Source organism: Centroberyx affinis, unplaced genomic scaffold (assembly GCF_046629955.1).
Source record: "Centroberyx affinis isolate AG114_WGS23_722 - 3 ecotype Tasmania unplaced genomic scaffold, CSIRO-AGI_Caff_v1 ptg000016l_1, whole genome shotgun sequence".
Classification (NCBI taxonomy): Eukaryota; Metazoa; Chordata; class Actinopteri; order Beryciformes; family Berycidae; genus Centroberyx; species Centroberyx affinis.
In genome coordinates this window covers 137759-164496 of record NW_027278732.1, presented here as the reverse complement: position 1 = coordinate 164496, position 26738 = coordinate 137759, and the positions used below count along the sequence as shown (strand labels likewise).

The 26738-nt window shown below is 44.2% G+C and overlaps 2 protein-coding genes across 2 annotated transcripts in view; one reads left to right on the top strand and one right to left on the bottom strand.

The window, feature by feature from the left end:
- The window catches only part of LOC139658810 (DNA annealing helicase and endonuclease ZRANB3-like), a gene marked incomplete at its 3' end in the record, with an annotated part of 29254 nt that extends 7971 nt beyond the window's left edge, over window positions 1-21283 (bottom strand). Inside the window, exons 1-8 of the mRNA XM_071537017.1 lie at window positions 21239-21283; window positions 20664-20870; window positions 15667-15685; window positions 15199-15377; window positions 12605-12836; window positions 9349-9434; window positions 7837-8008; window positions 3116-3250 (exon numbers count right to left, since the gene is read on the bottom strand). Coding sequence (XP_071393118.1) covers window positions 3116-3250; window positions 7837-8008; window positions 9349-9434; window positions 12605-12836; window positions 15199-15377; window positions 15667-15685; window positions 20664-20809 — 969 coding nt within the window. The remainder of the gene's footprint in view (window positions 1-3115; window positions 3251-7836; window positions 8009-9348; window positions 9435-12604; window positions 12837-15198; window positions 15378-15666; window positions 15686-20663; window positions 20871-21238) is intronic.
- Window positions 21284-23369: 2086 nt separating this feature from the next.
- LOC139658718 (R3H domain-containing protein 1-like) overlaps window positions 23370-26738 on the top strand; it is a 44618-nt gene continuing 41249 nt past the window's right edge. Inside the window, exon 1 of the mRNA XM_071536907.1 lies at window positions 23370-23431. The gene's annotated coding sequence lies outside the window, so the exon portion shown is untranslated. The remainder of the gene's footprint in view (window positions 23432-26738) is intronic.

The window sequence follows — 26738 nt, the reverse complement described above, 5'->3', positions numbered from 1 at the left end:
CTGACAACCTCTGCACCCGTCACACCTGCTCCGGTGGGGGGCGGGGGGGGGGGGGAACCTCTGCTTTGCCTCGCCGATAATTAGCCGACGCGCCCGATAACGAATCTCCGCGCCGACCCCGTTCTGTTCTGGGGGGTCCTCATTACCGACGGCTTGGCTTCGCCCGCTTCCTTCCGCCGAGTTTAATTAGTGCACAAACTTCTCCGCTGTCTGAAGCGGACCCGTTAGCTCGCTTTAAAGTCCGGCATCAGAGCCGTCCTCTCTGGGTAATTGGGAGCAGATGCTTGGCGGGTAAAAGCAATAAAAATACCCCAAAGGCGCTTGGCAGTTCAGTCGCCAGGCGGACTGGCAGGCAGGCAGGGGCCGCGGCGCTCGTCAGAGTGACATAGATGTGTGAATCTATCACACCATTCCACCCCTCCCCAAGCCCCCCCCCCTCCAAAAAAAAAGGGAGAAAGAAAGTGGGTTTTTTTTCTCTCCTTCCTTTCAAAAAGTAGAGAAAAGTGTGGCCTGACTCGAAAAACCGATAGGAGAGGAAATGAGAGCGGGCTGGCAGTATCGGTTTTTTGGGGGGGGGGGGGCGTTGCAATGAAAGGAGGTCCGGTGTTAGGCTAAACCGAGCAGAAATCCAATCAACAAACAACGCCAAGCGCAAAAAAAAAAGATCCAAGCTCGGAGGCAGGCGGAGCGGGCGCGGCGCCGATGATTGCATTCCGCGGTTATCTCCGGTCTTCGTTAACCCCGGGGCCACGCTCCTCATGGCTGAGGGCGCAGGGCTAATTGAGAGGAACGTGGGGCCCTCTAACGTGGCAGATGATTGGAGAGTAATATATGGGCTGGAAATGTTCGCTCTGGACTAATTTTTCTGGGCTACAAATAGAACGAGAAATTCCACTTGTGTAGCGGGCGAATCTTGAAGTGCTGCACGGTAAAAATAGAGCAATTAGACCCTAAAAGCCTCGGACTGACATCAATTCCGAATAATGTGAATGATGTGTAATGTTGCACCAATTTGGGTTACAGTCCTGAATTCAACTTTTCCAGCGTCTTCTTTATTTCAGGAGCTGTCCATTCCCATCAGCTGGCTGCTCCTCTGTTTAGCGGGAGCAGCCCGGCTAACGAGGCCGGGAGCCGTTCAGGTGTTGGAAGCTATGCGGAGGGCTGACATTGAAGAACGGGAAGTCTAAAACGAGCGCCGCGCTCCCAGCATGCACCTCCACCGCGCCTGCTAGATTTCCGATAAAGACTGAGAGGCGCCGGGTTCTCTGACCCCCAACCTCCCTCATAAGTATCCAGCCACCTTCCCGCACCGAGCGTTGCTTATTTTTCTCTCATTAAAAAAAAAACGTCACTTCAAACCGAGGGCAGACTGAGTCTCCATGGCAACAACATCACAGAGATGCTATTTTGGAGTGGCGTGGAACTTTGAGATAAGGTGTAATCATGCCAGGCTCGACGCAACTGAATAATACCTCAGTTATAACTCCCTACTTTGTCTAAGTGCTTTCACTGGTGACCATTAGGCTCTGTTACCATGGCGATGGTCTCCCCTGAGATCTCATTGAGCGCTTGGCCAAGCGCTCTGAACATCAAATGATGCTGTGCCACCAACTCATGATTTCCTGGAAAATGAAAATGAATAAAAATTATATTCTTTGGCCAATTTTTAGGCGAGCAAAAAAAGTGTTCTGGACAGCATATTGAGTCAGGTTTTCAGAGACGGTGTAGAGGGTAACAACCACAGGGGAGAGACAGACAGCTTGCACACAAGACACCTTTCCATCAGACCAGGAATGTCTCTATTGATTGCCTGCTAGTCCATACATGTCGTCTGTGGCTGAATGATGCGCTGGTGTCTGTTTTCTCACAGTTTGCCTGGTTACAGCTGTCATGCTCTCTATCCGCAGGAAAAATCCACCCTAAAACATATTTAGAATATAAAAAAAAACAGCTAGTGTCGATGTGCCATGCATTTCTGGGCCCATTTTGTTGTTTTGGTGGTGGATTATTCTTATTCCTGCAGATAAACTGGCCAAATGCAAACAATGCTTCTGTCTAGAGCCGTTCTGTACCGACGATCATACAGGGAGAAATCCACCATAGAAGAGGCAGAGAGATCAATTTCTGCATCTCTTGCTATGCTGTTGTTATCGGTCTCGCCTCCTACAAGTATCACAAACAGCTGGATGCAGCAAGTTCTGGCCTGTTCTCCGGGGGTTGTTGAAAGGCATTCTGGGAAACGTAGGAAATCACTAGCTGAAGTAGAAGATGATGAGACAGGTTGAGAGGAAAGTGGGTACACCAAAAATGTAAGTTACAACACATCTTCTTCACAAAATAATGTATTGTATTGTACTGGAATGTATTGAACATTACAGATTGATGATATATAACAATGTAACTGAGAATGGTACTGAACAATATAGGATGGTGAGTCACTTGGAGCTTTTAAGACATGCTGCTCACATATGTTTATTGTAATAAACTAGCTAAGAGGTTGAGGGGTAGGGTGAGCCCAACTTGAATGGATAGAACAGTCATTCCCATTCAAATCAATGTTACAGGACGGTCGAAGTGGCGGCCATTTTTATGTGTACCGTTGGCTAGCTTTTGTACAAACCGACTTACGGCAAGTCATGAGGAGTTTTGCAGCAAGAACCTGTCTCCTTGCTGTCATGGTTTGCTAATACGCTAATGTTGACTCGAACAGCTAGCAAGAGAAGTGTAATCTTTGATAAAGCTATGCTAACCTCGCTAACGTTAGCTTTCTGTCGAGTTTTGACAGTTTGCTAACAGCAGTCAAGCAGTGTGACAGACTTTACAGCCTTAATGTCCAGACATTTGCTTTGCCACCTTAACAATGAACCCTTCAAATTCCATAATTGATATTTTATGCTGTACCAGCCAAATTACCACAGCAAACAGTGGAAAGACCGTTCTATCCATTCTGTGGCTGGATCAGGTCAGTTAACTTTCCACCTGCATCTAAGTCCAGTACTATTGTGTTTAATGGGGTGTAATGCCAGAGGCCTACTATGAAAGCCTGCTGTGTTGTAACGCTACTAGCCTTTGATGGGGTAAAACAAGATAAGAGTACAGCCTGCTCTCTGGTTACCTTGGCGATGGCCGTCTGCTTGTACATCCGCGTCACCAGGCCCATGACCTCGGTGAAGGGGCTGTCCGCGGCGGCGCCCCCCGACCCCAGCCCCTTCATCAGCCTCTCCCACTCGGCGAAGCTGGCCGAGGCCTCCTGGAAGACGAGGAGAGAGGAGAGAGAACGGTGAGGCTCCGTCCTTTATTTCCTTATCCGCCCCCTCTCCTCCTGTTTTTTTTTTTTTTTTTTTTTTTGAGATATAAAGGGCAAAACAATTAATGGTGCTGCTGGGTGTCCTACTTTTCCCTGGAAGAGAGAGGAGGAGAGAGAGAGAGAGAGCGAGAGACAAAAGAGAGAGACAGAGAATTCCCAAGGATGCCACCCTCCCCCCCTCCGACTGGGCCGCTGTGTTAGGTGGGTCATGAGCGTCTCCCAATTATAGCCGCCTTGTGACAAGCCGGGGTCGAAGATGGAGAAGCAGCCGGGCCAGCACAATAAATCAAAGACGCCTCGTGTGCTCTCAAGGTGATTGGCGAGAAGTATTTAAGGCGGCGGTGGAGAGCGGAGCGGAGCGCAGTGGGAGAGGCTGCCGGCGAGGAGCAGCATATGCTACCTCCTACCTGTAAACAAGACACGCACAGGGGCCATACATTTCCTCGCTGACATATAGGTTAGCTCTGTTTATCATAAAAATGAGATTCTTTAGAACGCTCACCTGAAAACTAGAAATGAGCAAACGAGCCGCAGACTTACTAAAATAGCGAATCATTTTTTTGCGATATACTCCTATTTTTTGACACTAATGCGACAATGCAACTACAAAACAAAACCTCATTATGTAGAACTTAAGACAACGAAAGCAGCATACTGCATCTGGATAATTGCAAAGTAAGCGCTTAATTCAGTGTTCATGCAGTGGTTCTCAATGTGGGGTCCGGGGACCACCAGGGGTCCTTGAGGGGGTTCTAGGGGATCCACAGCAAATTGATGAATTGTTAACCTTCAGCATTATTTCATTTACAAGAAGTTAACACCATTAGAGAATGTAGAAGAATGACTGTTTTGATCATAGTTTCATTGTTATCTCTCTACCTACAATACAGATAGTCATGGGATTCTGGACAAAATCATATCTGACAATAAAAATATTCTCAGATTTGGGTCTGAGAGACAAAATCTCATCAAATGGGGGTCCGTGGCTCTAATGTGGACTAAATTAGGGGTCCTTGATATGAAAAAGGTTGAGAATCACTGCTCTAAGGTATGGCTATAATTCACAGTGCCTTCAGAAAGTCTTCAACCCCCATGACTTTTTCTGCGTTTTGTGATGTTACAGCCTTAACTGATTTAAGTGGATTCAATTTGGAGTTTGTTTTTATTACTGATCTACACACAAGAACCCGTAGTGAGATATTTCTGTATTTCATTTGCAAAAAAATCGAGTATTTTCCAAGATATTTTGTGTAGATTGCTGACCACGAATCTCAAGTGAATTTAGACTGCAACACCACAAAGTGCAGAAAAAAAGATCAGTAGCCAAGACGATGCAAAACTCTTAAAACATATGGCAAGCTGAAGGAACAGGTGGGGTGTGTGCGTGTGTGTGTGATTAAGAGTATACGATTAATAGTGCGTGGGGGGCGGACAGAGAGAGAGAGAGAGAGAGAGAGACAAGTGAAAGAGGGAGAGAAGCCTTATTAATGCACACACACACACACACATGATGTATGCTTGACCAGACTGTGCACTCTTTGCAGGATGTGTTTTCAAGACCAGCACCATGCGACGTTTTCAGTAAAAAAACATGGAGGAAATCCCACGCCCCGCTCCCGCAAACACATCAGCGTTTATCGAAACAATTAACATTTCGGTCGAGTCGAACCCTTGTCAGAGTAAAGGACAGTTCCATGAATTAATGGCGTCGCGTTGCAGGAGCGCGATGCTGCATTTCCTTCATGTTTTAGCTCAGATGTTTCACTCCGCCGCATCGGCATTAACAAAGTTTGGATGAGCGGGTTTTTATGTTTTTCGCAAAAAAAAGAAAGAAAAAAAACATACATTCAAGCATTTCTTTAGAATCCGCTGGGGGGAAAAAAAACCCATCTGAGAGGCTAAACACTCCACTCCCAATGATATTCACCGAGCCGCTAGACTAACACTGACAAAAGGCCAGGGCTGAAAACGTAAAGGGCAGGAGGGGAATAAAAAGTGTCTGGTTGTGGAAGATAAAAGCCATCATTAGGGAGTAAAATGAGATAGGAGGAAGGAGGCGGTGTGGTAAGAGCTGGTGAGTGGTCCTGTTAGCAAGCCTGGCCTATATATCGCCAGCTAGCAAAACTAGAGCGTGTTGCAGGGAAGTCGTGCTTCAAAAAGACCTTTGGGGAGGGGGGGGGGGAGAACGTCTGCAAAGTCGGTTATGTTGATATGTCATGTCCATTTCTGAGTGAAGAAGTTGAACAAGTTTAACATGTTCAGTATAACTTCTGATGGTCTGATAACTCAAGAGGTGGATCTAGATGAGGAGGGCGATCTAGATTTCAGGTGCGCGTCTTGCCCAGAATGCATTGTGAGCGTTCCGTCATTCCCTGTGCATGACACACTGTGGCGGAACAAGTGATATATAAGTGTAAGAGAAGTGTAAGTAAACATGAAATGAAATAATCTGCAATATTTTATTACTTATTCCTCTATGAAATTATTATTTATGAATTATTATTAATTATGATTAAATGGGGATCTGAGCTGTTGCTTCGTCTTTGGCTTGTTCCCTGAAACTGGGTTAGAGTCTTCTGGAGGTTAAATAAATACTTCCTCTTTACCTCCACTTTCTCTAAGCTAGCTAAAGCTAGCAAGCTCAGCTGACAAACCATTTGATAAAAGACTGCTAACTTATATGGATAATACCATAATTACTATGATTTACTGTGTATCACCATCAAACTGACTATATAAATGTATAATAAATCAACATCATTGGCAATATTGATGTAGCAGTCAAAACTACACAAACAGAACAAACAACCAAACTTCTGTTTGTGCTAAGCTAACCTTAGCTAGGTTACTTTGCATTACTGGCTAACTGCAGTCATGCCAGAAACCGGAATGATTAAACCGGAAATGGCCCAGCGACCACGAGGCACGGTCTTGTTTTTCTTCCGACCAAAGACACATTATCTCCTGCAGATGTCTCTGAGCTTATTAAGCATCAAAGTTGCCGTTTCAGCTAACTTTAGAGCGGCGCGCTCAGAGAGGGATGTGAGAACAACTACAAGGACAACAATGACATGAACTTTTCCAACAGTTCTGGATTTGCGTACAGTGGCCTAATTGGTGCCACTATGTAGGCTAGAAATGCAGCAACTTTGTTATTGTTGTGTCATTCCTGGGATGATAACTCTCTGCTTAATTAGTAGAAGAGTGCTGAGGGACTCTTCCAGTGTTTTTCCACCCTTGCTGCTGATACAATACCGGTGTGGTGTGGGAGCTAGAAATTGTAACCAGAACTTCGGGTGGGCTAAAGGGGGATGCACACACACACACACACACACACACACACATACAGCACATGACCTTTACAAGAGCAGCTACCCTGACATCCTCTTTAGGATGGTGGAAAGGGAATACACACACATACACACACACGTCCTTGGCGGAGTGAGTTATTTGATCTTAAATCTGTACGAGGCAACTTCACAAGTAGGCGACTCCAAATGGCAGCAAGAAATAACTGTTTTAACTTCAATACCCAGAAGTCATGTAATGTGACATTAGTAAACTGCACACAGCACGCTCATGTTTACCACCCGGCCGGTCTGTGAGTCTTTACACCAAAGGGACGAGAGAGGCTGAAGGTCTAATGCTGGTGAGTTTATCTTTCTCTGGACGGAGTGCTGCTCACTGCTGTTCAGGAGACAGTTTGGATTTCATTCACTCTTAAAAAATTACACTGATGTCTTGGGATATTTGCCGTTGGTCAACTTAACCTTTATGTGATGAGAGGATTGGCAGAAAAAAACAAACATACATTAGACAATGCTATTAGAATGCATTTCTAAAATCGCTGGCATAATAGAATAATGTAAATGATACCATTTGAATTACAGGAAACTTGCAATGCATTTCTAGGCATTTGAGTGTGGGTGCAATATATTGTGACTGTGTATTGGATGATTGAGAATACATAGGTTGATTGATCGGATGTGCTGTATGTCATTAATATGTGATGTGCAGATATATGTTTTACTAATTGTTGTCATCTGTACTATTAAACTTGTTTTAATGGTATGGACTCTTGGAAGAATAACCGAATAGGGATAAAAGAGAAAAAAAACCCCATAAAAGGTAGTTGCCTGCTGGAACTCAATGAATTGTATGCTCATGCCTTAGCATGTGCCCAGGACAGAGATATCTACCAGAGACACAAGAGATGATTTTGGTGGTACTCCTATTGTAACATGTAAAAGGTAAGTTGGCCAATAAGGCAATTTGGTGGAGAGGTGTACATACCCAACACAGCACCAGAATTTCATTTGGGCAAATAGGGCGAATCTACAGGGTCTCAATTAGTGGGGATGGCACACTATCCTCTGGTGCAGCCCCACTTTGTTATTTAGGCTGATGAGACGAGTGGATTTTTACATAAAAATCTTTGTATAACAAGCAGAAGCTGAGTGAAGGAGAAACCTCAATCAGACAACCAATTAGTCCATCTCTAGATTTTATAATGACTGTATGGCGGCTACCTTGGCACCCTCCTTGGGCAGGTCGAAGGGGATGCGCTGGCGGATTTTGGGGGGCAGCTGAGTGAGGACCTCGGCCTTGAGGCGACGGATCATGATCTGGCTCAGCCTCTGGTGCAGCTCCTCCAGGTTGGAGGCCCCGCGACAGTCCCACTGCCTCCGATTCCCAAAGTACCTGGGATGGGATGGGATGGGAAAATTACCAAATGAGAGGGGAAGCTGCTGCTGCTGATGCATTCATTTAGATTTTTTCCAACAGATCTGATCTCTTTTAACCCTTATTTGACCAGGCAAACCGACTAAGAAAACATTCTTATTTAGAACAACAGCCTGGAGGAGTAGTGAAACACAAGTAAACATTCCCACCTGGGAGCGGCTCAGTCCTGCCACAGTCTTGCACTGTTAACCACTGAGCAGCTCTGCTGGAGCAGTTAGGGGATCAGCACTTTGCTTAAGGGCACTTTGCAGAGCAGGAAACTATTTTGTCTAATGGCCACAGCAGCAGGTTCCTCCCAAAATCCACCTGCAACTTTCACTATTTATCCGCCAAATGAATTTTTAGAACAGAACTGGCCCTCCACACAATGGCTGGTTACCTGCCATATTGGCTGGTGGAGTGGACAAACTTAGCAAACTTTACCGTTTCTCACTCCAGCACTTTAATAGTAGTTGTCGAGGGAGGGGAGATACTCATTCACTTGCACCAAAATGATTCTCCCAGCCAGGGTGGGAATTTGAACCGGTGACCTTCTGGTCACAAACCTGCTTCTCTACCCCTTGGGCTACTGCCATCCCCACTATAATGAAGGAAACAGTGCAGGGATTGAACAGGATGGGAAGAATTTTCTGCATGTCTTAAGGTTATCAGATGACACTGATACAAATCTGGCTGGACTTGTGCCTTTGTGTGTGTGACATAGCCTATTTTGTGTGTAGTCTGTATGTGTGTGTGTGTGTGTGTGTGGGTGTGTGGCTCAGAGCAGCCTTCCCAGCCACACAAACCATTATCAGCAGTAATGGTGCTGAGCCCAGCCCCGACCGAGCAGATGACTTTGATGGACAGCCAAAATGATGCGTTTGATGTGTTTGTTCACACATGTAACCGATCCACTTGGCTTCGGTTTTGGTCTGGCTCCAACCACAAACCCTCGACTCCCCAGGACCACTAGACCACCAGAGTCAGGTACCAATCCACTACTTGAAAAGGGTCCAATTCAAATGATAAGCACGATAAGATATGATGAAACTTTAGAGATTCCCCTGGAGGGAAACTGGATTGCTGCAGCAGCAAATAGTAATGGTATACAGGAAAGAATCAACATAATATAAATAAGAATAGAACCAACAATATGGCACTAGAACGTATTAAGTATGAAAATATATGAACAATAGCCTGTAAGCAGCGTGTGTAAAAAAAAAAAAAGAAGACATGAAGAAGAAATGAATACAAAATATGTACAATAAGCATGGTATTAAACATGACCCTGTGTGTGTGTGTGTGTGTTAAAGACCCACCTGTAATGGGCATTGCAGTATTTCTTGGCGTAGTCAGACCAGGTTCCAAACCTCTTGGGATAGAGGGCGTCAATCTGCATGAAAAGCTGCGGAAATATATCCCATTAGAATGAATATCTCAACATATTATTTTCAAATGAAACTCCTCATGTATGCAACATTGTTCTCCCTCTCTCACACACTTTCTCTCCCACTCACACACATCCGCCCATTACAGTTCCTTCCAAATGGCAATTACCTTCCTTATAAAGCAGCACACCAAGTTTTTGGGAGATTGTCCCGTTGGTTAACTTACCTGTTATGATAAGAACATAGACACCAAAATCATCCATGTGCCCCCAGTAGATCATGTTGAGTGATAGCAGGCTCCATGCTAACACTGTAGCATACACTGTGTTGAATGATAGTAGGCAACTAACATTATCCAAAGTAAGAAGACTGACCTTTTAGAAGTAAAAAGTTGTTCGTGCTTTGTATTATATGGCCTGTAGATTCATACACTTTAAAAATGAAATATCATGAACTCTATATAGCTGATGTAGGCAGGTTTATTTCTGGAACTATTTCAGGTGAGCAACCACGTATTCATCCTCAGTGCAGTGATTTGTAGCTGCACACAGTCCCCCATCACCCATCCCCATGCACCCATCACCTTCACTTCCTATGGAAACAAGAAAAGTAGTCCTTGCTAGTTTAAAACAGTGTGTTATATTTGTTTTATATTTCATTTAACTGTCAGACTTGGTCATATATAATTTAATATTACTTATCATTTGGCTTTACAGCTGCTACAAGTTCTCATTTTCTCACATCTGAGATAATGCTAGTGACCTAACTGTCACTCAACATAGTGTATGCTCAAGTGTTAGCATGGAGCCTACTATCACTCAACATAGTGTATGCTAAAGTGTTAGCATGAAGCCTACTATCACTTAACATAGTGTATGCTAAAGTGTTAGCATGGAGCAACAGAGCTAATGATCTACCGGGGATACATGGAAGATTTTGGAAGCTATGTTCTCTATATGATTCTTCTATGTTCTTCAAGGTTTTTTATTATTTTTCTGTCACTTTGTTTTGCACTACAAAACCTCACAGCGTCGTCAAGCTGATCCTGTTCTGTTTAACCTTCTCATGACTGTGGACCAACTGACACTCACTATCCCCTCTACTCTTTCCAACAATACCAACATTGCTACACTGGTCCGCAACACCGTTTTGGCTTTGAATGGAACTTGCAGTGTGTTTATGTTAAGACACTGTCATGCAGTACGTCTTGTCTGCACTATATGTGAGGATTATCCTGCACATAGATTGTCAGTCATATATTGTGTAAACTGGCTGGTAATAGCAGCAGTAATTAACCTGGTCAAAAGCATTGTGCACTCATATTCGATGAAAATAAATTCTGATTTGAAAAGAAAAAAAAAAAATGCTGGCATTAAAGTTATGAGTCATGAAAAGACCTTTGCTTCCAAAATGGCTGTGTTTTTGAGCATTGAATCATTTGCTTTTAAAATACTGACCGATGAATTTCAAATAGCTGCATTTTTTTCCATAGCATTTTGGAATTAAACCCTTCATACGTACTTGAGCATGTGTACCCAGTGTGTGCGCATCAGAGAGTGCAAGAAAAACCCCAGAGTGTGTGTGCAAACCTGAATTCGGGTGCCCGTGTGTGTGTGTGTGTATGCGTTCCACGCCTCTGTCAATTCTCGGTATTTGAGGCAATTTGCGAAGTAATGACAGGTAATCATCGGCGAGGCGATCGGAGCGGCCGTAAGCAGAGTGCTTGTTCTAAATGCAGCGCTTGCTCAACAAGAGCTCAGTGTTTTCCCCCTCGCAGCGCTGATATAATAAGGTGTGTGGAATGGGGGCATGTCGAGCCGTGTGCCCAAACTCGCCGTTACATCCGCGGTTGAGTAATGACGGCGGCGACGAGGGCGGCGTGGAGGCACGGACAGGGCCTGGCGGGTTACGCTCCGGATGGTGAAAGAGTATTCGGTTTCAGATATGAGAGAGAGAGAGAGAGAGAGAGAGAGAGAGAGAGCGAGAGAGAGATGAAATCTGTAACCTCACTACTGCAGTGAGGCAAAGGGAAAGAGAGGATGGCATGTAACACACACACGTGCACACACACACACACACCCCTTCAGGAGATTTCTTCCAAGTACTAACTTCACTCAAATGATGAGGGGTTTGATTCCAACACACGATCTGTCCATTTTGGAATTAATTAGCTGCTCATTAAAGGGTTCTTCACAACAGCGTGGAAGTTTGGTCGACAGCGGGACCACAATCGAATGGGAATTTTTTCCTCTTTCATTTTTCATTGTTCTGTAACCCTGTGTGTAATTTTTAATTTAAAGGTTTGAATGTGACAGCTGCAAGGTTCATATAGAGGTTCATGTCGTCTGCGAAGGAAGAAACAACTTGCCCATATCTTGCATTTTTATTGTTTACCATATTGGGTTTCAGTTTTTTTTTCATTGTTACTGTTTATTGTCATTACAGGTAATAATGCGTGTAATGTATCTACATCTGTAAATATATATATATATATTTTTCATACTGCATATATCCTCATACCTTTCATACCACAAATTTTTTTTATTTTCCATTCATTTTCTTTGTCTCAATATGTTCTTCTGCTGTCATTTTGCAAACCCTGCATATATGCTGTAAATTTATAAATTTTTCTGATTTTTTAAATTTATATATTTTACGTAATGTGCTCAAGCAAATGAAATTGTCTGTTGCGTTATGTTTAATACCCCCCATTATCTTTATCCTTATTCATATCCTATTTTTCCTTGCTGTACCCTATTATTTGCTGTTAACCCAGCAAATAATAGGATACAACCCAATTTTATTAAATCATAGGGAGGGGACAATATATCGAAATTCATTAGCTAGGCCTATATCTTACTCTGGTGTAGTAATCACAAATGAGACGGCTTGCCCATCACAATTTCACAAGCTCTCTATCAAAATTATATGTACTTTGTAATGACATTTTTAAATTGTTGTTTGCATTCTAGGAAGCCAATTCCATCACTAGAAAGATTTGTGTCTCAGAAATAACCATAATTCTGAACAGTCAGACTTTGTTGTCATTGAACTTTTAATTACATCGCATCATGGTTGTATCGAATCGTGAACCCCATATCGCGTATTGTGAGAGAATCATATCGCCCCATCCCTACTAAATCATCATGAAAGCTTCATCTAATCTAACTATTCTTATCAGTGCTACCTCTTCGGGCCGGCCCAGCGCTGGCGTCCCGGTGAGCAGGACGGCCCGCCTGGCGCTCTGGATGAGGGGGACCAGGATCTTGCTTCGCGCCGCGTTCCTGGACTTGAGGTAGTGCGACTCGTCCACCACCACCACCGAGAAGCGCTGCCTGGTCAGCGCCTCCACCAGGGGGCGCGCGTCTGTGGTGAGCAGGCCGTAGCCCAGCACCGTCACCTTACTGCTGCTGATGCCCCTGGACCAACACACACACACACACACAGATATGCAGATACACATAGGAATAGTCTAGTCTTGTTCGTAGTGGAATACAACTTTTTATCATACATATGGACAGAAATACAGAGTAAAGTTTTGCATTATGACTATTTTGTTATCAGCATATTCAATTTAGCTAATATTTCATAAAATGTGTCGATTTGTATATCGTTAGAACACTTTTTCCCCACAGTAGGTAAAGTCTGAATGCATTTTCGTTTACATTTACATATACATAGTATACAAAATACTATGTATATGGCAAAAATCTCAATTTTCTCATATTTTTTTCATGTAAAACACCCCATAAAATACAAATGACAAAACATAAAAACGCCTCTGTAAATAACCTGCTATTTTTGTTAAGAAACAGCATGTTAAACCTGGTGGCCAGAGTTAGTGGAATATATAATTTTGAGAAAATGGCAGGTCAAGTTTTGAATTTTGTGCTTGGTGTACTTGATGTAGCTGGTATAAAAACATATTAATGATGTATTTATAGTTGTTTTTGTTGATTGTTTTGTATAGTTTATGAAACTACATTAGTTATAGAAGCAAACTTGACCAGAACTACATACAGTGAATATCAAAAATCCCCACACCCTTTCGAATGTTCTGGTTTGTATTGACTTGAAAACAAATGAAATCCCATTAAATCAGACTTTTTTCCACTCTCATTTAGATATAGTAAGCAGCAAACTCAAGGCTAAAACAAAAGGCTGCTTATTTTTTCAGCTCAGACCTCAAGGTAATGCAAACTGGAGCATTTGAAAGGGTGTGTGGACGTTTGATGAATGCAAAGACAGACACACACGCACACACAGGCAAACACACACACCAGACACAAACTAGGGCTGCATCGCAATACACATGGACGCAGGTTTTCAAAATTCAGAAATAAAATTGTGCGTGTGAGGAAAGGAAAGATTTCTTTTCCAACTTGATTTGTGGACTTGGGATTTTGCACCTTGTTTATGAAGCTTCCAGAAACAGCTTTTCCTAGATAGTATTGCCATTTCTGTATTTTTTTGGGGGGGCTTTTGAGTTATTGTGCAGCTCTAACACAAAGACACACAGGCAGGTAGTCGCAGACAAACAAACAGACACAGAATGAGAAAGAGGCGGCATCCAGCTGCTCGAAACTCAATAGGGATCTCGCAGAAAATCAGAAATCTGACAGGCTCTAATTCTTTGCCTTCGCCACACACGTTTTCCGAGCCGGAAAATAAAAGCTAAGGCGCCATTCATCTTCCGCAAAACAATATGCGAGTCAAAACGCTGAGAGGAGGTGCTGCATAATTTTTTTTTCTTGCCCCCCCCCCGCTCAGTCATTAACACATCCAGTTCAAGGACACATTTTTCCCCCAGAAGGGTTTCACAACGTCTTTGCGCCTCATCTGTGATGTGAGGTGAGGAGATGTTTTTTTTTTCTATTTCCCCTCCAAGTCACAAATATAGAAAGTTTGCTTCGTTCAAAATACATTAAAAAAAATCAAGGAAAGTAGGGGAAAGTTGATAATAAAAGTGTGTCTTGGCTGTTTTTCGGGGGTTATATGCCACATTAGACAAAACAATCTAGACAAACGTCGCAAACTCCAATCAATATAAACAACTGATGGATCCTGGGAACTTTGGAGATTTAATTTGTCAGCCCCCAGCTTGTCTCCATCTATCACACCGCTGGGTTCACGCCTCCACTTCACACTCCCAGTTTGGGAATGTGTGTGTGTGTGTGTGTGTTCGCAGCTTCTTATCCGCTCTCTTTCGCTATGTTGTTAGCACTTGGATTGCATCCTGTTTTGAGTAGGGTTAGACCAATATATCATTTGCCGATACTGGCCTTGTATTACATATGGATATTGGCCAGTCAGTGTCATCCACTTCTGATATGATGCATTTGTTTGATTGATTACATATATATTGTAGAATTGATCAATACTACACTGGTTGCCCACTTGAAGCCCTTAACCTGAAGTGATTCTGATGAAACACTGATAGGATCAGTGATCAGTGTTCACAATTCTGGATGAATATGTTTTATATTATGATTATAATTATTAATATCCTTGCTTTCAATGGAGAGTTTTATTGTCTGATGGTCTAGATGCTGTTTCAGAGATTTTTCTACCCTGACAAGAATAAAATTTGGGGGAAATATTGATTACTTGTAATTTTTTAAATGGCCTTCATAGCCTCAAACCTCAACCTGAAACCTTAAATGGAAAAAACTAACATGGATCATTGAAAAGGCTGATGACAACAACATGCCAGAAACCATTCAGGTGTGCGTGTAGCCTGGCTGTGGGTGGGGGGGGTGGGTGGGGGTGGGGGTGACCTACGTGGTGTGGCTCTTGCTCTCCACCAGGTTGATGTCCCCGGGCTGCAGCTCGGGGATCCAGCGCTCCAGCTCCTCGATCCAGGGGTACTTGAGGGACGAGGGCACCACCACCAGGAGGGGCCACTCCCGCCTGAAGGCGTACGCCACGGCGATGGCCTGCACCGTCTTCCCAAGACCCATCTGGACCCACCAAATCAAGGGAAGGGGGGCGGGGGGGGCAGAAAAACAAGTCAATCGCGCGCCGACTCGCCGGCAAATTGCATATGACGGCCGAGTCGACGTGGAGCCCAAGAGTAATAAGGTCTCAGAATGATTCTTGTGTCAAAAGCGATTAGGCACGTGGGAATGCTGCGCGGGGTTGACAAATTAATTTGGAAGGCATGCAGCTACAGTCCCAGGTTCATTTTTTTTTTTGGGGAGGGGAAAATAGATTTCCTGAGCCGGCGTGTGTGCGTACGTGTGTGCTTACCTCATCGCCGATCATGCATCTGCAAAACAAAACCAAACACAGAAAACTTCAGATGGATTTGGAGTGGAGGAAACTGGTTTGTGAAGCTGACCACCAGGGGATAAAGCCACTATTCACGATCAAAATGTACAGTTTATTAGCTTATATGTGACGATTCGACCTATCATGCGTATACCAGCTGATTCACATATACACACACATTGAGGGGGAACGCGCTCTGGGAACCTTCCAGGCTTCCGTCCCGTGACTAAAGGGGTTTAAGATACAGAAAACCTCTGGCTCCGTCCGGCCCCGACCTTGCTTATTCATAAAAAAAAAAAAACGCTTCCCCAACATCACGACACACCAAACAGTGTGATAGAGCAGCTCCGAATAAGTCAGACACACTCTCTCATTATTCTTCCTCCTCCTCCTCCTCCTCCCCCCCGTCTCCGCCCCATTTCTCTCTTTCAGCTGAGGAGCATGATTAATGTGCACCTTGCCACTGGTGGTTTTTCTAATTGCCAGCACACCGGCCCAGTCAGCGCAATGCGCACACACACACACACACACATACACACACACACGAGCGCAAGGCAGTGAAACACACAAGTGCAAGAAAGCATGTACACGCACACGCACGCACACACACACACACACACACACACACACACACACACACAAAGCGGGGAGGGAGGCTGGCTGGGGCAGGTGCTTGCCATTTCTCAACACATTAATCATCCTCCTTTAAATAACCTGAGTGTCGTCTTGACGGTTTGAGACTGGGAGGATGCTGCGGCTGCCGTTGCCTGACGACGGCACGGACTCCCCGGGCGCCGCGTCCCCTTCTAATGTTATCTCCGAAACCCACCGGCCCCCGAGGTGTCAGGCGAACGGGCCCCCGCCGCCTCCCGGGTCGGACCGCGCCCGCTTTGACGGGTCTGACCCCATGCGCGATGATCTGTTTTTTGCCCCCCCCGTCTAACCCCCCCAGTCTAACCCCCCCAATCTTCTGGGCCCCGGTAAAGTTCTCTTATGAGGAGCGGACCCTATGAGTGAAGCAAAGGCCGGCGCTAGGGGCGGGACGACATGCCCGGCTTCCCGTAGGGTTTCATACACGGTAATGGTTCAGTTCAGTTATACTGAAAACAAAGTAGCCGGTAGGGGGAAGAATTTTAGGCGACAATACGGTTTCCTTTGGAAGACGGAGGAGGCTGTCTTCTTCCCTTGACGTGAAACAGTGTGTATGACTTGAGAAAAAAAGTTGGTCCGATTATGTAACCATGCGGAGCTGTGGTTGGCTGCACAAAAACAGCCTAAGGTTTTCTGCTAAGGGCTTCACTGAAGGTTTTTCCTAACTTTAAGAAACTGGAAAGATAGTTACAACAAACAACTCTGACTGATTCCTTTGGTAAAAAGCTGTTTGGATTGTTATTATAAGTATTAAAGGATATATCCCAATTACAGGATTTGAGGTAAATTCTTAAGTGAATTTTTAAGGAAAATTAAGCCTATTTTTGCATCATGGGACAGTGTTGTGTGACAATATACTGCTAGATTTCCTATAGGGTTAGATTAGCTATGACACTTTTTTTTCTATGATTTCCATATAGACCTCATTCTTTTGGTGCTACAATATGAATAGGATGTACATAAAGACACTGTATAAAAGGCTTTAATGGTACTTTCACCCTGACACGTCCCTCTAAAGCAAGGTTTCTGGTTTATGTATAAATAAGGAAGGGCAAACATTATCTAAAATTGACCAGATTTAGGAGATTCAGCAGTTGTCGGACCCAAGATTTGAAGATTTTGTTCGAGTGCCACAGTCTCAGCCACTTACAGTACTTGATGACTTCCGACAAACTTGAAGAGTAAGTTCGCCATGTCTCATTAATGTAATAATATCGCTATTGCTCACGGATCAGCAAACACTGCAAGTGACAGAGCGGGTGTTCACACAGAGCTGTTTGACACAATTTGTAGCTTTCCATTTCAACGCTGCGTACTGAATTTCCTTTTGTCTGCAGCAATAATTTACATCAACTGCCTCGAATTAAGTGTGTTAACATTGCGCTCTTTCAATGTTCTCCTCGACATTTTGAAGCTTGAGCCGTCCGTAAAAGCTGTCATCATACGACCATGTTGGTTATTGGATGCTATTTCTCTGATATGAATGTTTTCATCACGGAATCTCGATAGGAATTGAAAATAAGCTCAATTCCTGCTTTATAAATTCCAACTGGGTGCCGAATCCTTCTAATAATTTGATGGAACCGCTGTGTGTGCGGTCTCTGTATTATGAACGATGCTGCTGGCCCAATACAAATGTGGCATAAATGCATCACGTTGTGTGTCTGTGTGTGTGTGTGTGTGTGCGGCCCGGACCGGGGGGGGGGGAACACACTCCGTCTCTGGAATGGATTTCTCCCAGTAATTTGACCATCAAAGGGGAGAGGCAACACAAGTCTGCTTATTGATCTACTCTCGCATCGGCGGAGCGGGCCCTTTATTGAATAAAAGCACAGGCAGTCACTTACGATAATATTCGGGGGCCGATCGGAACGTGGGCCACGCATCACATGGCCGTCTTCCAAGCCGAACACAGCAGTCAACACCTTAATGGAAGTGACCCCAAGAGGACTTAATGGATGCACTTTTACTCAAAATCAAATGGAAGGTGTTTTCAATTTGGAGGGCGGCTGTGGCGATGCCTTTTACAGATACACACTGGATACATGTTGTGGTGCTCTTCTGCAATTTTCCCACATTATCACTCGTCTATGTAAGCTTCACTTCCCTTCCTACATAGACAAATACAGGGAGCTCCATAGGAAATGACACCATGACTATGGGTTTTAAAGGGAAAGTCCATCTTACAATGCTGGATATCAGTCTGACATCAATCTGTGATGTTCAATGCATTCCAGGAGTTATTTTGTGATAAAGTGTTAAAATTTCCGCTTCCCCTCAACCTGCCTTGTATACTTCTACTTCAGTTAGTGGTTTCTTACATTTCCCAGAATGACTCAATTGCTGCATTGCATCCTGGTCTACTGAGGCAGCTATCGGTGTAGAAATTGGTCTCTCTCCTCTTCTATGATGGATTTCTCCCTGTGTGATTGATGAACGGTTGTTGTTTGCTGTTGATGTTTTATATCGAAACCTTTGCAGCCGTCAAACTCCATTGTAGCTACGGGAAATATCTGGAATGTGGCGTCACAGTGTGTGCACTGGTTTGCTATCCAGGGGAATAAGAAAAACACACCACCAAACAGCAAAATGGACCCAGCAATGCATGAAAACAAATTAAAGTTACGTCATCAATCAGTGTTAAGGTATTTTAGGGTGGATTCTTCCTTCAAGTACAAACTGCCAGCTTTAATTTGAGGCCATTTTCAAGCATATTGGATGAGCTAATAAAGAACTGCGGCCCTCTTTGTACATGCACCCCCCCCTATTACTGCGTGCCAGAAATGGTTGAAAAGATTAAGATTATAGTCAATACGGTAATCACTTTTAGCCTGTAATCATCCTTTCTCTGTGTGTCTGAGTGTGCTGGAGGGGCGGGCTGGGCTGAAAATACCCTCAAATTGAAGCAGACAGTGCGCACTTCAACTTCACAGCCACTGCATCATCTCACACTCAGAGTCACACGAGCCCAGGCATCAAACACTGCGTCAGCGTGCGTCGTACTTTCGGAGCTCCCTCTACCCCCGTGACACCTTGCTCTAATGCCACTTCAGCTTCGGTGCCTCTCCCGGGAGAGGCACCGAAGCTGTCCGGGCCGCTCTCACTGTCACGTCGATGCCCGATTGACTGGGCCGGCCGGCCGTCCGCGCGGTGCGGCGAGAGCCAATTGACTCCTGACCCACCCGCGTAACGAAAGCGCGTGCCTCCCGGCGTCTCCGGATCGATGCGGCCGCTCCGCATCACAGGCCGCTCTGCTCAGATTGGCTTCCTCCCCCCCCCCCCCCCCGCGCTGACCTTCCCTCCCAGAACCCGGGCGCGCATCGACCGGTCGGTGGAGGAGGAAACGGACGAGGCCCGGCCCGCTAACAGACAGACCCACAACACTCACACACTGAAGGGCAGCTGAGGAACTTCCCGCCGACTCTTAACTGTTTTAAAAGATACAATCTGGACCCTGTCTGACCGAGGGCATAGTCACAGATCCTGAGGAGTCTGACTGGTAGACACAAAATAAGTCCAATTCCAATTTGAAATTTCATCATCATAACTCAAAGCACAGTATTACCAGTGTTTGCAACTATTACAAATGTACTTTTTTTTTTTAAAAGTACTCCCCACCAGTCAATAAGGTGCATTAAAGCTACTCTATGCAAGATTTTTATATAAAAATACACCTGTCTCACCTGTCTCATTGCATCATCATTGAAATTTAGTTCAGTTTAGCTGAATGTAAAAGGAAGAGAATCAAGCATCCATTAAAATCTGACTTCTATATGCTCAGTTTTAATTGGTCAATAGGAAGAAAGAATAATGTCTTTAGCAGTTTGCTGATATAATAAGGGAAGATATAGCCTGCCTTTTGCTTTGCTGAATGACTAAAAAGAGTCATTTATAACCGTGATTTAATTTCCCTGTATTGGACGACCCAAGTGAGCGCAGCCTTTCAACAATGTTGCCTCTCAAGGCATAAAAGCACCTCCTTGCAATTAAAAATTCCAAAAGATTACATCAAAAGGTATCAAGTTACAGCTAGGGCCTTGGCTAAAGAAATCTGAAGTTCACTCATAGATAGGATTTGTTTTGATAGCATTTAATTTACAAATGCCAAAAAATTCTCCTCCCACGTTATTTCCCCTTTGCCAACGAAATGCGAAAGTTGACCTTTATATTGAGCGTTCAAAGCGAGTCACCAGACACTTCCAGAAGCTGTTCGGATGCCAGAGATGTTCCTTATAACTTAACGTAACACACCTTAAACATTTGTAGGGATATAATTAACACTGACTAACCGGCTAAAAGGACAAGCAGTGATGTGATACACTTACCTTCCATCCTTGGACAAGGCAAACTCAACCCCTTGCTTTTGAAAAGGCATCAGGCGCTGCAGGAGCTTGTGCGGAAGGCCCGACAATTGCTGAGACCATCTTGTATCACAGCGAGACGTCTGTAGGCCATAATCATCCATTTCCATTAGCAAGTCCGCATCGGTTTCCTGGTCCTCACTCAGTCGATAGGCTCGGATTTTACGCTATCTTTCAAGAGGGAGAGAGAGAGAAAAAACATTGTTGAAGGGGAATATACGACTGAATTCCAGCTTTTAAATGTGTTATTCCAATGCCGCTATGTAGGCCTTCACAACTGCATCTCATACACAATAAACACCAGTTTTGTTTTGCTTGTTGACGGCTGAATTAAACATGACTTGACACTGCAGCGATTGCCCAGGATGCTATCACAGATCCCCTTTCTAATGCATTCTCTATGGAGCTGCACGAGTGTGACATCAAAAGATAAGGAGTGGAGAGATGCATTTCTCGCTCTTGTTTCCGGTTAATGAACTCACTCTCAATTATTTCATTAAAAATAGGATATATAAGGGTTTTTTGTGTGTAAGGATTACCTTTAAATAATTCTAAATGAATCCGGATATGACACAGGAGTTGCTGAGGTGTGACCTGTAGAGGGCAGACAACAATTAACGGCAAAAGTGATGTTTTATTTATGTGTTTTATTATGTTATTGGTTGGCATTCTATGTGAACACTTACTATTGCTGTATTTTTTAGCTTTTAGTTGTCAAACATGTTTTTTTCTATTTCATAAAAACCAATTAGAACATCAATTAAATGTCTCATGGGCATTTTCTCACAGCCACCAAAAAATGACAAATCATGTTTATTGCTTCTGCTCTTGGAAGCAGGAGCTTAGGAGGAGCACATGAAGACAGTCCTGCAGTTAGAGCCACTGTGCTTTAAAACCAACATCCATCATCCACTACATAACCAAGCTAGAAGATGATCCCTGCCCCCCCCCCCCCCCCCCCCTCCACCACCAAGATGGAAGGAAATATCTGATTTCTCAATTTCTGTTTTACTGTACTTTGTCTATTTCACCTTAGCCATTCATAAAAATGTCTTTTTGGAAATAATACTTCTTTCCTAAATTGTGATTAGTCGGTTTGGGTGGTATAAAAGCTTGGGACAGGAGAGCAGGAGGTGCTAGTCTGCCACATCATAGTGTTAGGACAGAATCTTGCGGAATTTGTCATTTGGAGTTATTCTCAAAACCGAAACACTGACTATGCATAGGTTTTTAAATTTGAAAACTGCCTCAGAATAGAGGCACAAGCAGCAGTGAGTCAGATAATACTGTGCTGGTGTTGCATGGGGGTCAGCCTGGCCTGTGTCAGGCTCTGGCAGGCCCCTGATACACCCGGGGCCCCTGATACACTCTCCTCTGTCACAGCAAACACCCCGCACTCTGGCTCCTGCTACAGGCACAGGAGCTCCTAAACTAACTTTGAACAAGCTGAAGCAGACATGCAAATTAATTCCTCTTTTGAAATGGTAATGCCATGCATACATTTTTATCCATTTATTTTAGTGAATTATTAATCACACTAAGTAAACTAGCAATGATAGGGTTTCTCAAATTGTGCCACACAGGTGACTTAACTGCAAAAAATATGTTTTGTTTTTTTTCTCCAGGGGAAGACTGGGAACTAACATTTGTTTTATCCCTCTAACCCCAAACAGCTCATTGCCCTCCTCTGCACGTGGGCAAGAAAGATATATTAAACTACCTAAGGAGCCAGTTCACCGGCACTGTTTTACTAGCCCACACTAGCTGAATATAAAACAAAATGACAGGTACAGAAGAAACGGTTTGGCTAACACTAAGCTACTTTGATGTAGCTGCCTTTGCTATAAGCTACAATATCAAGCTACCAGATATAGCGAGATTAAGGCCGGAAGTGTTGAGTCGCCTTCAATATATAAGCATGGCCATTACTAAGAGTATGATTACAACACACGTTTGGCCATAGTGGCATTATTTTGATTGTTCTGAGCGGAAGTAGTTTTCTTATTCCATCTAGCTTGACACAAACCGCAGCTAACTTCATCTTTACTTGACGCTATGCATGTTCATCTGTAGTTTGCTCTTGAAGGCAGAGTCAAACAAGTTAAATGCAGCATACTAACTGTTACTTATCAAGATATAAGCTTATGTGTGCGTGTACCTTCTAACGTTACGTGGTCTTGATAAAATACGTGCAAAGCATTGTGGTGCGAGGCTACGCATAAACTATCTAAGTCAACGTTAATTTTATTTCATTTTATTCGTGCAAGTCGTTTACCTACCAAACGCGCTCGTAGATGCTGAAGCACTGCAAGCAAATGGCTTTTAAAACACTGGACTGCAAAACTGAAAAGTTTCGCGGCAAATTCTAGGTACACTCGATTTACATCACTAAAGCGTCCGCCGCACAACTCTACGTAGCTCTTGTTGAGTACTGCAAACAACTTTAGAGTATTTTTTTTAATCAAAATATCATCAAAGTTCATCTATTAGTATAATCAGTGTATACTTATATTGGTGTTTAAGCTACCAGCAACGTTGCCTTGTGCTTCCATATCACAACAGAATTCAACAACGAGAAGACGTGACATATTTTCAACATACTACGCATTGGACGTGAGGAGCTGAACGCACTCTCAGCCTGGACTGTGCTGCTGTCTCCTTCAGGCTCTGCCACACTGTACAATACTTCACCGGCAGTGACAACGGGCGTCCATCGATTGTAAATCAAACCGGTAAGGCATCAGATATCTGCATTATCCTGTTAATCGCTCCAGGATTTCAGGGAAACAATCACCGTTTGCTAACAAACTGTTAACCGGAGAACAGTAACAGCTAACGGCTTGTTAGCAAAACATGTCCCTTGCTAGTGTGTGACAGCTCACGGCGCCGGTGTTTGGCCGCGTTCAAACGCTAGCAAGCTTCAATGTCAGGTAGTAAGCATTAGCTTAGCCCCGATACGTAACAACGCGAAACCCATTCAAAAGTCTCGCAAGTTAAAGCTGCCTTGCTTTTCGGCGAACGTGCACACCTCGGAAGCATGACTTAAAATGTAGTCCTAGTCGTAAGGAGCCACACTACATTTCGGCGTACATCTGATATACCAAGCAGCACTTGTTTCAATAACATTTCAACTTTTATACCTGGCTCGCCCGTTATTCCCTCGATCTTCTCCCAACGCTAACGTTACACACCGTGGAGGGCGGCAGCGAGCAATGTGAACCAATTCTACAAGGTGAGGTTTTATTGAATTAAGGCGCAGCTTGGTAAATCGCTTATATGCCGAATTTTCCAGGGGCTCGTATCAATTCTGAGAATGACTTAAGTCCTGTTATCAGAGGTATATACGTGTGCCGATAACGAGGAAAAGATAAAGTTGCCAGATTTTAACGATTGATTTTGGCGTGACGTGTACGAGCGGAACGTATCGAGGCTAGCATTGAAGTTACATTGTCCTGAATGGCTTGTCAAAACAAAGACATTTGCTTTAGCCAAAAGCTCCACACCTTCTGTCATGCCATAGCACGGAACATGGTATCTTTTATCTTTGTAGTTATGCTAGATACATAGCATGCGATTCACAGTAACATGGCCATTCTGGCAGGTTTCGGGTAACTTAAAGATACGTCATTATAAGCAAATTAATTAATTGGTCATATTAATGAATGGCATATAACGTTACAGTGTAATCTCAGAGGGACTTGGGAACCAACTCAGACAATTTACCATTAATTAGGGTAGAGTGGGTGAATGTAGTAGATAGTATGCTTCAGCGTCTATTGCCATTACATTATTGCTAATACGAAATGGCAGACTTATAACCAGCCGTGTGAACATGTCGTTTCACTGCTAATATTCTGCAGACCAATGGGAAATGCAGGGAAATGTGACATATGCGTTTATGAATGTTGCCTACACATAATCAACCACAGTGATTTCTGCAAGTACAATCAGAGATTCTCACGTTAAGGATTGCCAAATTGATACATGGTAGGCCATTGGATTTGAGAGGATATTATAGGTTCAGATATGATTTAGTCCAATAACTGTGGGGAAGTAACAGTGGAGAGTGAAACCTAACTTGGAGCAGAGTGATGTTGGGAAAAGGTCATAAATCCTGCTTCCCATCACTAATTTTGTGACAGTTCATTAGCAGACCGTACCCACTATCCTCCTGGTACACTAAGCTGAAACAGTTCTGATTATGCAAGTTGCCACGACTGAGGCGGAGCTCGATGATGGCCCCATTTGCATCAGGATAGCAGTGCAGTCTGGTGGTTGGAAGAGCAGAGCAGTAACAGGATGGACGCTGGTTCAATCTGTGGGACTGCCGGCTCAGAGAGCGGAGGCGATGTGTTAGTTTGTGGAGGCATGGCAACTGCTCAGTGCTGACCAGCGGAAAGCTATGTATAGTGAAAACTATGTGTGGTGTGTGTACTGTAAGGTAATCTGTTGAGCAGTTAGGACTGTAATGTGTAGTTTACATCTCCTGATTTCTAAGTTCTTGAGCAGGTTTGCAGTTTGTTTTGGCAGATAATTCTTAACATTTGTTTTAACCTGCTTGAAACCCCAGATGGGTGGGGTTTGTGTGATATGATAGTTCCAGCTATGTGGTCAGTCACTGAATAGTACACAGAATTGCTGCTTAAATACTTTACTGTTGGTGTCTCAACTTTCTGGCAGTCATTGTGGCAAACTCCTCCCATCTGTGCTCCAAGAAAGTTAAAACAAACGGAATTGCATGCTGCTGCTGTTTCACTCGGGTCTGGCTAGTCCAATATAGCCACTACTCTATGCTGACCATTCATTACGCAGGTTAGGGCATATTTGCAATAGAAAACATTATCAAATATTGAGGTTGAGGATGCTGTGTAATAGCTTTCTCCAAAGATGTAGCCCCGACGACTAAATAATTCATCGCTTTCCAGGAGGAAAATATCTCTCTCCTATAATATTTGGTCCGGGCCATTAAATAATTCAGCCGCCTATCCATAAATTGTTTGTTGAATTGCTGACCTTTTCATTAAGGAAGCACAATAATAAATTCTTCAGAGACCTGGCATAACAAATGGCACAATTATGAGGCAGAATTGGATCGGATCGGTTGTCGCAGCCGGGTGTCGGTTGCTAAGTGACAGCAGGAACTTTTTCCGCCCACTGTGTTTGCTGCTAAAGTCTGAGTGATTGAAAGGATAAAAAACAATCACATTATGGCAGTCTAGACTTGGACTGCAAACAGGCCCTGTTGGTGTTTTCTGAGGTCTTTGTAACCTGTCACTCAGTCAATTACTGGTCAAAGCGCTTCATGGAGCTGGATCAACTATCAGTCATATCCATATAGTGACCGTGTGTGTGCAGAATAGAAGGAACGGTTGATCTTTCAATGGAGTAGCCTGGCCAGGTGAATGCAGGTGAAAGCTATGACCCCCTTATTGATGCTGCCTATTAATTCTGCCTATTAAAACCTCGACAAACCGAGACACGGATCATGCAAAAGAGGGTGCAGCTCGGTCTCGGTGAATTGCTCCCTCTTTGTACAGTCGGTGTATTGTTTTCTAGCAGATGCGCCAATGCTCTGGCTTTATTTTTGTCGCCGTATATTTCCTCTGAAGCTTTTTTGGGGTTTTCAGCACCGGGCAGCGTTTTCAGGCGGCTGGCCTGCGAATCTGCGGTGTTATGTGCAGCCTTGTCGCCTCGTGCGAGAAGCAGGGTGCCAGCTGTAACGGGAAGGCGGCCCAGCGAACAGCTTGGCCTCTCAGCGGCCCGGCGCCTCCCCGTCGACTCTCCACCTGGTCCTCGAGCACCTAGCTGGCCGCGGATGCGTCGCCCCTGTCCCCCCCCCTGTTTGTGTTCTCTCTCTTTCTCTTCTTCTTCTCACCCTTCCACGCCTCCTCTATACTCCCCTCTTGCTCGTTTCACTTCTCTTCCACCGCTCTGCCTCCCGCCCTGCGCCTCTCTCTCTCTCTCGATGCTGTCCTTTTTCCACTCTCCTCCCTCCCTTCCCCTCTCTGTTCCCTCTGGGTTCTAGCTGTTCCCCTCCTT